At 46.4% G+C, this 12,128-nt stretch overlaps 1 protein-coding gene across 5 annotated transcripts in view; it reads left to right on the top strand.

Moving 5' to 3' along the window:
• The window catches only part of USP25 (ubiquitin specific peptidase 25), a 153,128-nt gene that overhangs the window by 122,063 nt on the left and 18,937 nt on the right, over positions 1–12,128 (top strand). For all 5 annotated transcript variants that reach the window (XM_074997567.1, XM_074997597.1, XM_074997587.1 and 2 more), the window contains one exon: positions 7,004–7,143. In XM_074997567.1, coding sequence (XP_074853668.1) covers positions 7,004–7,143 — 140 coding nt within the window. The remainder of the gene's footprint in view (positions 1–7,003; positions 7,144–12,128) is intronic.

Raw genomic sequence — 12,128 nt, 5'->3', positions numbered from 1 at the left:
GGCTTTTTCTTTTCTCACAGAAATACCTTTTTTTTTTTTTTTAAATTAAAAAAGAAAAAGCTTTACAGGATGATGTTATTAACGTTGAGAACTTTTCTGCCCTTGTGAAGTTTCAGTACCGCGTCAGTTGAATAAATGTTGGAGGTGGTCTGCTGGACTGCGAAGAGCGGTGGTAGAAACACCATTGTTCAAGACTTGAGCTGAACAGACAGTTGGTATAGACAGTCCCACACTGATAGAGAAAGAAACTAAATAGAATTAATAAGCTAGGTCATTTCTAGCTTTGATGGCTCTAATTAAGATGACTGGACACACTTGTATCGTAGAACACTGTTGTTCGTGTTCTCCTATGTGGATAATAACAAATTCTTCTTTGAGTGGTCCCCGTGGGTGCTCCACGATAGGTGTCGGGCTTGCCCGGTGCCGCAGATCGGAATTCTTCCAGCAGTTTCTATTGGATCGCGCATGCGCCGACGCGCGCCGCTCCCTTGCGCACCCCCAGCCATGTACGCGATCCGGTCCCCGCCAGTTCCTTCTCAACCGCCATCGACTGCAGATGGAATCCGCTCAGGCTAAAGCCAGAGACAGATAAGATAGTTGTTTTTACGTGTAGTTTGTTTGTTTTGTTACTATCAAAAAAAAAAAAAAAGAGAAAGAAAGAAAGAAGAGGAACGAAAGAGAGGGGGTGAACAAGAAGGCTAGTTAAGCCGTCCACTGCCCCGCAGGCCGGTGATTGTTATTTTGGGTTAGAAAGCACTGATTAGTGGCTAAGTACCCTATTAACAGTAAAGACTCACCGCGATGGCCTCCTCGGGGTTTAAGACGTGTGAGTCATGCCGCGAAGCTATGCCGGCCTCCGATGGGCATAGTGAATGCATTCGCTGCCTGGGAGAGTCACACGTTACCCAGAAGTGTTCCCACTGCACTAAGCTTACAGCCAGGGCCAGGAAAGACAGAGAGATGAGGCTCAAAATGCTCTTGTTTGATAAGGCTCTGCAGCTGGAACCGCCGGAGAAGCCTCACGCAGAAGGGCCCTCTGGGTTGCATAAGAGGAAGGCAGCCTCTTTGACCACCTCGGTGCAGAAGAGGAGGAAACTCTCCCCGGCTCGATCCTTGCCAGCGGGCAGGATGAGTGGAACGCAGAGCTCCCAGCTGCGAGCTCATGAAAGCGGCAGCGCAGCAGCGCACGTGGCAGAGGCTGAACCTCCGATTACACAACAGACGGCACGCAAGGCGCCGCAAGCGCCAGCGAGGCAAGCGCCGGAATCAGCGGCGCCGACGCAGGCAGCACCGGCCCCTGCAGCGCCGATGGCGCAGGGGCACCCAGCACGGAGCCTACCGGTGCCGGAGGAAGCTATCCGCGCAGCACCACAGCTGACTGTGCTGAGCACAGTGCTGACAACGGGGCTGAGATCCCCAGCACGGGAAGGGGCGGCGTCCACCCCGCAGGGGAGGGGCAGGGCAAAAGCAAAACCTCGGCACCTCAGTCCATCTCCAGGCAGGGCCGCGCTGCCCTTATCACCTAGCCCCCCCCCCGAGATACACACGCCGCACCGACGGGCTGTAACTCCACCGGCTTATCTAGGACCTCCCTCTCCGTTCCTCCAACCAATTTTGCCATGGCTTGGGCCACCTTCACCATTTCTGGGCATGGATCCCCTTGAGTACTATCACAAACCAGCTTCACCACTATCTATGTCGTCGTGGAGGTCCCGCTCTCCCAGACATCATGGGTACACTCCCCGATCGTAGTTCAGGTCTCCATCACCGGGCCCTTGCCCATGCTGCTATGGTCGTCCTCATCACGCTGAACACAGACACCGCAGGTTTAGATCCAGGGGCAGGTCCTCCCCTGCTTCTCATCAATACCCCCGTGTACACTCTCGCTCTGGGACGGGAACACAGTTGTCTCAGGGGAAGTTAGGTCCAGAATCCCGAGACTTTCCTTCACAGTCCTCCAGGGAGCAAGTATATCATCGACCTCGGGAGCCAGAGGATTTGAGGGAGGTTTACCGCAGTGGTTTCTCCTCATCCTCCCCACATGAGGCCATGGCCCCCGGGGATGTGTCCCCCCCCGGATGACCTTAAACAATTCCAGGAGCTGCTCAAAAGAGTAGCTTTCACGCAGGACATTCAAATAGCAGAGGTGCAGGAGAAGCATCATAAACTCCTGAAAAATTTGAGACCCCCGGCTTCATCTAAAATTGCTATCCCACTGGACAAAGCTATTATGGAGTCAGCCACTAACATATGGCAGACCCCAGCCTCTATTCCGCCTATGAACAAGAGAGCGGATAAGAAGTACTTCGTCCCAGCCAAGGGCATGGAGTTCCTCTTTAGTCACCTGCAACCCAGTTCTTTGGTGTTCGAATCGTCCCAGCAGAGGTCGAAGGCGTCTCAGTACAAATCGGGGGGGGGGGGGGGGTCGGATAAAGATGCTAAGAAGCTAGAGCTGTTTGGCAGGAAGGTATATTCCGCCTCTACCCTATTATTAAGAATGGCAAATTACACAGCACGTTCAACAGCTGCGGCAGTGGTAATGCGTAGGGAATCCTGGCTCCAGATGTCTGGTATCCCCAGGGACCTGCAGGCGAAGATCGTGGATCTTTCCTTTGATAAACAAAAGCTGTGTGCGGACTCAACTGACTCAGTCCTCCACTCCAGCAAAGACTCGAGGGCCACACTTAGAACCTTGGGTATTTATACTCCCCCATACAAAAAGAAGAAATTTTATCCTCAGCAAAGACGCTATGCTTACCAACCACAGCGTGCTCAATATCAGCGAGGCTACGACCAAGGGCACTGTCAACGGCAGCAGCAGTACAGGACTCCCAGGCGACGTTCTCAACAAAGCCGTACACCCTCGGGGCAGGCCCAGAGACAACAAGTTTTACGGGTATGTTGGGGGCTGCACTATCAACACCATCGCTCAATGCCACTCTCATCTCACGTTCCATCATCACCTCAAACCGTTCCACTCCCAATGGCAAAAGATCACCACAGACAAATGGGTGCTAGAGATTATAGCCACGGGTTACACGATCCCTTTCCAGTCACTTCCACCGACGAAGCCTCCTGCCAGGCCTCATCTCAGGGACGCTGCCCACGAGGCGAGCCTCAAGCAGGAGGTGGATCGCCTTATGTTTATAGGGGCGGTGGAAAGAGTGCTGGAGCGATTCCAGGGGAAAGGTTTTATTCACGCTACTTTCTAACAGAGAAGAAAACAGGAGGCTGGAGGCTGATCTTGGGTCTACGGGTCCTCAACCATTACTTGCGCAAGCAATGCTTTCAGATGATCACAGTTGCCTCCATACTTATGGCACGGGACGATGGAGACTGGTTTGCAGCCCTCGACTTACTAGATGCTTACTTTCATATAACAATCCACCCAGCACACAGACGCTTCCTCCGCTTCACGGTCGGCAGGGAATATTTTCAGTCTGGGGTCTTCCGTTCAGCCTGTCCTGGGCTCCCAGAGTCTTTACCAAAACCCTGGCAGTGGTATCAGCCTACCTGCACAGACAGGGGGTGTTTATTTTCCCATATCTGGATGACTGTCTGCTGAAAGGGGGCTCAAAGGCAGAGGTCTTATGCATGACACGCGTCACCGTGGACACGTTTACTTCACTGGGCCTAGTTATCAACCTCACAAAGTCAAAGACCGAACCCACACAAGATATAGAGTTCATAGGCGTACGCATAAACTCTATCACAGCAAGAGTATACCTGCCTGACGCCCGCTTCCACACCATCAACTCACTGGTGCAAGTCATGACATACAGCCCCACGGTGCCGGTCCTAACGTGCCTGCAGCTGTTGGGGCACATGGCGTCAGGTTACACATGCGAAGCCTGCAGCATTGGCTGGCGAGTGTTTACAAACCGGCATCCCACACTGTCCACAAGGTAGTGTCGCCCACAACAGAGGTGCACAGATCCCTAGCGTGGTGGGAAAATCCCAAGAATCTGCTTAGTGGGGGTGCTTTTTCACCAACCACAAATTTCTATTTTTCTTACTACCGACGCCTCCCACATAGGATGGGGAGCGCACATTGGCAGCAAGGTGACGCAAGGGCTATGGTCCCCTGCGGAACAGACATTGCACATAAACTACTGGAGCTCAGAGCAGTGTTCAACGCATGCAGACATTTTCGAGATTACCTGCATGGCAAAGTAGTCGGGATCAATACCGACAATACCTCCACTATGTTCTACATCAATCGACAAGGAGGGGCACGATCCCATGCGTTATATGCAGAAGCAGTCCGATTGTGGAACTGGTGCATCACCAACAATATAACGTTGAAAGCCTTGTACTTGCTGGGCGCTCACAACGTGAAGGCAGATCAGATGAGCAGGTGTTTCACACTCATGCACGAATGGCAGATCCACTCCAACCTGCTACGGCGCATATTTCGTACATGGGGGTTTTCCCCAAGTTGATTTGTTTGCCACCCAGTACAACAAGAAGTGCCCCCAGTACTGCTCCAGAGCAGGAATAGGGTGGTGGTCCCTGGGGGACGCATTCATGATTTCATGGAAGGGCCCTCTACTCTGCACGTTCCCCCCCCCACAACACTTATCCACAAGGTTCTGCAGAAAGCCAGAAGGGAGAGAGCTCGCATGATACTCATATTCCCAACTTGGGACCGTCAACAATGGTTTCCCTTGCTTCTGCACATGTTGGATCGTCCACCACTTCCCCTACCGGTGGCGCCGGACTTACTCATGCAGGCTCAGGCGTCCATAGTGCACCCGCACCCTCAGGGTCTGCGCCTACAAGCATGAGGCTACATCCATGGCTCAGGGCCTTAGAGAGCACCTGTACAGAGGGAGTACAACAAGTCCTGGAGTGTAGCCGAAGGGCCTCCACCAGGAGGACTTATAAACAGAAATGGACTCGATTTACAGCCTGGTGTTCCACCAAGCAGTTAGCTCGACATTCCTATAACCGTAATACTAGAATACCTATTGGACCTCAAACGAGAGACGGGCTTTCTCTATCCTCGCTAAAGGTCCACCTTGCTGCTCTATCAGCTTTTCGGTATACGGAGGACGGGCCCACTGTATTTGCCCACCCTATCGTCGCAAGGTTCTTGAAGGGGCTGGTAAACCTTTACCCCTCTCAAAAACCACTTCCGCCATCATGGAGTTTGGACTTGGTGCTCAGCACGCTATCGGGACCACCCTTCGAACCATTAGCCACGGTACCCCTCCGATTCCTTAAAACAACCTTCCTCCTTGTGATTATGTCAGCCCACAGGGTGAGCGAGCTCGCAGCAGTGATGGCAACGCAGCCCTGCACAGTATTCTCAAAGGAGGCGGCAACCCTATGATTACACCCAGCTTTCGTTCCAAAAGTTTCTTCGGAGTTCCATCTTAACAAACCAATAGTTTTACCCTCGTTTTACCTGAAGCCTCACAGCTCCAGCAAGGAGGCGCGCCTACATCTAGACATGAGAAGGGTGTTGGCCTTCTACATAGACAGAACTAAGTCCTTCCAGAAAATGGACAGGCTTCTCGTGTCTCTCGCTCCCAGGTCAAAAGGGGAAGGTCTCTCTTCACAGAGAATTTCAAAGCACATCGTGTCCTGTATAAAAATGTGCTACGAGCTTTGACAGACCCCTTTGCTGGCCCCGCCTAGGGCTCACTCCACCAGGGCGGTGGTGGCGTCAACAGCCTTCTTCAAGGGCATTGCATTAAAATACATCTGTAGAGCAGCGACCTGGTCATCCTATGACACCTTCGCCAAGCATTATGCCCTACATCGGGTTTTCGAGGAGGATACCCGTCTGTCGACAGCAGTCCTCTCGGGGGCAAGCTGCACATGAATCGATTACCCACCTCCTTACTTGGGTTACTGCTGGGTAGTCACCTATTGTGGAGCACCCACGGGGACCACTCGAAGAAGAAAGAGAAGTTACTCACCTGTAGTAACGATGGTTCTTCGAGATGGGTCCCCGTGGGTGCTCCACCACCCGCCCATTCTCCCCGCTTCGGAATCTCTGTCTGGTGATTTTCAGGAGCATCCTAGGCAGTTGGTCAAGGAACTGGCGGGGACCGGATCGCGCACATGGCCGGGGGCGCGCAAGGGAGTGGCGCGTGTCGGCGCATGCGCGATCCAATAGAAACTGCTGGAAGAATTCCGATCTGCAGCGCCAGGCGAGCTCGACACCTATTGTGGAGCACCCACGGGGACACATCTCGAACCATCGTTACTACAGGTGAGTAACTTCTCTTTATATGTTGTTCATTTTTAGTAACAGACATACAGATCATAATTTGTCCAAGGGTGTCTAGAAAAATCAGTGTACTGATAATGTTAAATTGTATTTCATCTTCTATATGTCTTGTTTTTCAGTTAAACAGTCTAGTTTTTGTTCATAGCATTAGTGATACAAAACATTTAATGTGTTTTTCTTGACATTTATGAGCAAGCTTTTACATCTATTTTTGTTTGGTTTGTTTTGGTTTTACTAACTCCAAGCAATACACAAGTCTGTTTTATTTTCCCTTGTGAAGATTCTACATTTAAATGGAAAGAGATCTGTGTTGTCTTAGTTGTTTGAAAAGTAAAATATATTAATTGAAATACATTTTTGTTTTACAGTATCGTTTTTAGATTTAAGTTGCTTGATATTTTAGGCCACAGGCCCACAAAGAGATTCAGTAACACAGTTACAGTCACACAAAGCCCCGGGTTGAACATGCATACTTGCTTTTCCTTCAGCTGGTCTTACTGCCAATTCAGATACATTAAATATGATTTTAAACATTTCTAATCCTAAAATTATTCACTAATCTACTTGAATGCTTCCCTAGACAAGAAAAAATGGAACTAACTTTGAACACGGGTCTAAAGCAGCAATGTGTGAATTAGTTGACATTACTTGCATTTTTGTGCAAGTTTCTTTAGCAGTCACTTGTTAATCCAAATAATGCTGATAAATTTAGCTATGTTAAGAATATGGAATTGCTTATCCTACATGTTTTTTGTCACTAAGTTCAAGCAGGAGAACCAGAGTATTTAGATCAGCCATCAAGAACCAATCTCTCAAAGCATTTGAAAGAAGATTCTGTACGAGCCATCACTAAAGCTTTAGCTGAACAAGAAGATAGAAGTCCTGAAACTGTCATGCAAACGGTGAGGATATTTTCTCGTTCTTAATACCACTTCTCACCCCCCACATCTTGTAAGTGACCAGTATAATATTTGATAAAAGAGCAAATTATTCTCTTCAAGACAGCTTTGCCCTTTCCTTAGGCACTGTTCAGCATGTATACTGTGTCCAGAAGAAAAGGAGTGTGTATACCTAAAGGCTGATCATAGAATAAAACTAGTGCCATACATACACTTATGTAATTATCAGATATTTTACAAAGAACAGTATTTTGTTGCTTAAATAATGGTCACAGATAACTTCATCCACCTACAACTAGTACTTTTCTAAAATTGTGAATAGTCTAGTTACAGGAATAAATACAGTAGCATTCCTCCCAGAACACCAGAAAATATTAAGTTTTTTTGTTTTATTTGGGGATTTTGAGAAACTAGTTGGAGTTGTTAGTATTCTTGAAAGGCTGCATCAGTTAAAGTAGTTTTTAAGGTTAAAGATTGTATTTAAGGAGGGTACATTTAGAGTTAATTGAATTACGGGGTGGAGGGAGCATGAATATCCTGGCCGTACTCGTGCTTCAGTTATGTCTGAACTAGGATCCTATTCTGGAATGCAGTATTAGAATTCACATAGCTTTGAAATGGGTCTTCATGATTCATCAAATGTATATATTAGAATACATATATTAGCCCAGCCAGTATACTGTGTAATGATTTTTCTGTGACTCCTTCAAAGGCATTCAGTACTCCACTTCAGATTTTCAGGTAATTTTGAGTAGTGAATAGAATTGGAAATCATTAGGCTGTTTTATCTTTATAAAGCTAAAATTCTATCAATTCTACATTCAATAGATATTCTTTCACCAGCTGGCGTACAAGTATTTGATCAAATACTCTTACATGAATAGAAGTGCGTTTTGAAAGTAGAAGCACTTATTGGAATAATAATTGGTAATTTTTAGACCAAAAGAATAATAGGTATCAGGTTTGGGATTTTCTCCTTTAGTGTGGCTTGCTAAATTGTCATGGAGCAGCGTATGAACAAGGTGGTCATAAGCATTTTTCCTTAAAAATAAAGTTTCGTTGGTCTTAATTGTCCAGAGTTAAACCTGCCCACCTAGACCCAGGACCTAATATGCTAGCATGTACACTAGTAATACTCATATTTCACACCAAGAATTAGTAAGAGGGAGATAGCCACGTTAGTCTGTACTCCAACAAAACAAAGCAGCAGAAATGTAGCACTTTAAAGACTAACAAAATGATCTGTTCGGTGATGGGTTTTCGTGGGACTACCAAGAATTAGGATACTTCTGTGGATTGATTCCACATGGAAACGGAATCCTGGATTGTTAGGTAATCAAAGCAGAAGTGCTTTTTTCCTATCTCTCAACTATTGTGATGTCAAGAGAGCAGAGAGACTGCCAATTTGTGGTTAAAATCAATAGAGAAGCTAATCTAACTCTTGACATGAAGACACACTGACACTGATATTCCTATTCTAATGTTCAGAGAGCCTTCTGTATTCTGAAAAAATAATCTCATGTTTCACAAATTAGAGCCTGAATTAGAAAAAATCAGTGGCAACATAGCAAAACAGAATGGGAAAATTATATGTTGTGCTTGTACCTCTTTATGTTTCTCCCAAAAGGAGGATGTGAAACTCCTCTAGTCCTGAATGAGACCCTGCTTACTCTTGGCCTGTGCAATGAGTCTGATGGCTTTCCTCCAGATACACGCATTCCAGCCTGGTTGCAGAGAACAAAAGACTTGAGTTCAGGTTTATTGCTTGGAGTTAACAGTCCCAGTGGTTTACAAGATTGTGGCTGGGGGAAGGAGTTTATTGCAGGAGAGGCAGAAATCATGTGAATGTTTGAGAAACCTTTTGTCTTTATGCTAGGTTTGTAACATGTTCTTCTTCAAGTAGTGGCCCTATGGGTGCACCAATTTAGGTACCCCAGCACGCTTGGGTAGAGATTTTTGGTAGCAGTGTGCATTTGACCTTTAGGCTCTGTACACATACTCATGCCCCATACCAAAGGAATGTAGGGCTGCACAGGCGAGCTGCTCTCGGTTCTGTCTCAGTTGCTTTTGCCCTGAGATGGAATGCTGCACACACCTGCTTCCACAGACTGCCTTAGCATAGTTACATACTTACTTGTAATACATAGTTTGGTTTAGGGTTTTTGTCTTTTTCCCTTTTGTGTGTGTTTTCCCAACTTGCAGGGGCATTTTGGACTTATATTTTCTGAGGTATGCCAGGATCCCCAGACAAAGGAGAGAAGATTTATGCTATCTTGGCTACCTTGAGATTCTGGTAAACAGAAAGTCTCTGGGACTGAGACACCTGTTCTGTGTCTGCAGTACTGAAAGCTGTGCACTCTAAATGCATGGTATTGACAAAGAGTGTGTGTGGTAGATTTTCAAAGATGTCTCAGTCACTGGATGCCTCAGGCACCAAGGAGGGGGCTGCTGAGCCTCCATGTACTTCTGGTATCATGAAGATGTTTGACTGATTCTAAAAGTCTTCCCTCTGCCAAGAAGGCTCCAGTACAGAAAATCTCTCCTCCTGGTGGTTACATCCATGCAAGCAGATGGTGGCATCAGAATCTTTGGTACACTCTGTACTTCATTAATTGCCCCAGACTTTTACAGTTGAGTAAATGCTTGGGCGTCCTTATCTCTCGGTTCAGATGGGTCAGGCACTCCAGAATTCCTCCAACAACATAGAAGTTCGGATACTTAGATACAAGTACCTCACATCTCTTAGTGTACACGTCTTCTGGGTCACTGCCGAGTCACTTCTAACTGGGACCCTCTACTTCTCGGACTTAACCCTATCCAAGAGGAACAATTTTCGTCTCCATTACAGCGTATGCAAGAGCAGTGTGATTCCTTTCACGGTTTTCTTTTTAAGTGTCTTATGTTTACCCAGGGAGAGATTACTCTATTCCTCATTTAGTGAGAAGAGACAAAAGATGAAACCATCTTTCTACAGCTGGACGGGCAGGAGACCAGGGCTCATGCCGATATAGTACCTTGCATAAATAATTCCTGATGGGTAATGCTTCCATCACTATGACTTCAGACAGTTCCAGGAGCCAGTGAACAAATGGCAGATACTCTTCAATTGCAGGTCTCCCATCATAAACTGTATATTTTGTGTTCCTCGTCTTCAACACGTGTGGCACTTCCAATAATGAGGCTGGTCTAGAGCCAACCAAGTCAGTCTGACAGATTCCTGCCTCAGTACTCCTTGCATGCAAATGTGGTAACAAAAATACCATATGTTCTCACCAAGGATTCAAAACTTTTATTTTCCACGTGACACCGAATTCCTTCATGATGGATGTAGTTGAAGCGTAGGCTGCCACACAACATCAAGGCTATCCCATTCAGCAAGGAACAAAAGCATCTTCATCTGTTTAGTAGCAAAAGCTACTCCTCTGTGACACTGCCACTCAGGGTAGCGTATCGTCAGGTTTTCCTTGCGTACCTTGGATGTCAGAAAGGAATATGCCATCTATTTAGTTTTTTTTTTTTATTTTCAATTGCAGACCTGTCTAAAGGGTCTACACTCAAGATGCAGATATGTGTATTATTTTATATTCTAACTTAGCCAGCATTCAGCCTTCTTCTAGAGCATTATCTCATTTTACAAGGACGCAGTCTTTCTTTCATGACATTGTTCGAGAATCTTCCAGTGGACCAAGAGTGCAGAACTGCAGTCAGGATTTCAGTACCTACTTTCTCTAACCACTGTACTTTGGTTCATACCTCTAGCTCAGGTAATGAAGGTGTATCAGAGGGGTAGCCATGTTAGTCTGTATCCACAAAAAACAACAAGAAGTCCTGTGGCACCTTATAAACTGACATATTTTGGAGCATAAGCTTTCGTGGGCAAAGACCTGTTTCATCAGATGCAACACAGTAGAGGTTCGTGAGGTCTAATTATACAGGCTCATGAAAAGGAGGGAGTCCAGAGCTGATGAAGTCAATTCAGTCAGGGAGGGCATAGCCCTCTTTGAGCAGTTAATGTGGAGGTGTGAACACCAAGAGAGGAGAAATTGCTTTTGTAGTTGGCCAGCCACTCCCAGTCTCTGTTCAGTCCTTTATTGATGGTGTCAAATTTGCAAACGTATTGTAGCTCTGCAGTTTCTCTTTAGCGTCTGTTTTTGAAGGGTTTTTTGTGTTTTGTTGCAGGATGGCTACTTTTAAATCTGTTACTGAGTTCCAGGGAGATAGAAGTGTTCTGCTGCAGGTTTTTGTATGAGGCTATCCCTGATATCTGATTTGTATTCATTTATGTAGAGACTGTCCAGTTTGGCCAATGTATATGGCAGAAGGGCATTGCTGACAAATGATGGCATATATTACATTAATAGATGTGCAGTTTAATGAGCCTGTGATGGTGTGGTTGATGTGTCTAGGTCCTGTGATGGTGTCGCTGGTGTAGATATGTGGGTAGAGTTGGCACCGAGGTTTGTTGCTGGGATTGGTTCCTGAGTTAGTTACTGTTGTGTTAGTGTAGTTGTCAGTTCAGTTTTGTCATTAATATTAGACTTTGTTCTAAGCTCCCTTCTCCTTCTCAGAATACTACCTGAGAGTCACCTGAAGTGGAGCACCCATAGGGATATTATTGTACAAAGGGAGAGAGTTTACTCACCTAGTGCAGTAACTGACCTAAAGATATGTCCCCCCTACACGTCCTTCTCTTCCCTGTATGTTTTACCTGTTCAACTTTGTATGCCCTCAGTATGGGGCACAAGGATGTTGTAGGACGCATGCATGAGCTGGACAAACAATGCTACTAGAAATCTCCGGTCAGACGTATAGGGATGAATATGTACCTGAAGTAGAGCACAGTTAAGGACACGCTTTTGAGAACTCTGGTAACGGCATGAGGTGAGTAACCTCTCTGTGTGCATAAACAGGCAAAGTGGCAGCTTCTTGTGCCCCCTCCCCTCCCTTATAAAAGCATTGGGAGATTATTAAGTATTTGGTAATATTTT

The sequence above is a fragment of the Carettochelys insculpta genome, chromosome 1 (assembly GCF_033958435.1).
Source record: "Carettochelys insculpta isolate YL-2023 chromosome 1, ASM3395843v1, whole genome shotgun sequence".
Lineage (NCBI taxonomy): Eukaryota > Metazoa > Chordata > Testudines > Carettochelyidae > Carettochelys > Carettochelys insculpta.
This window is presented reverse-complemented; position numbering and strand designations above follow the sequence as displayed.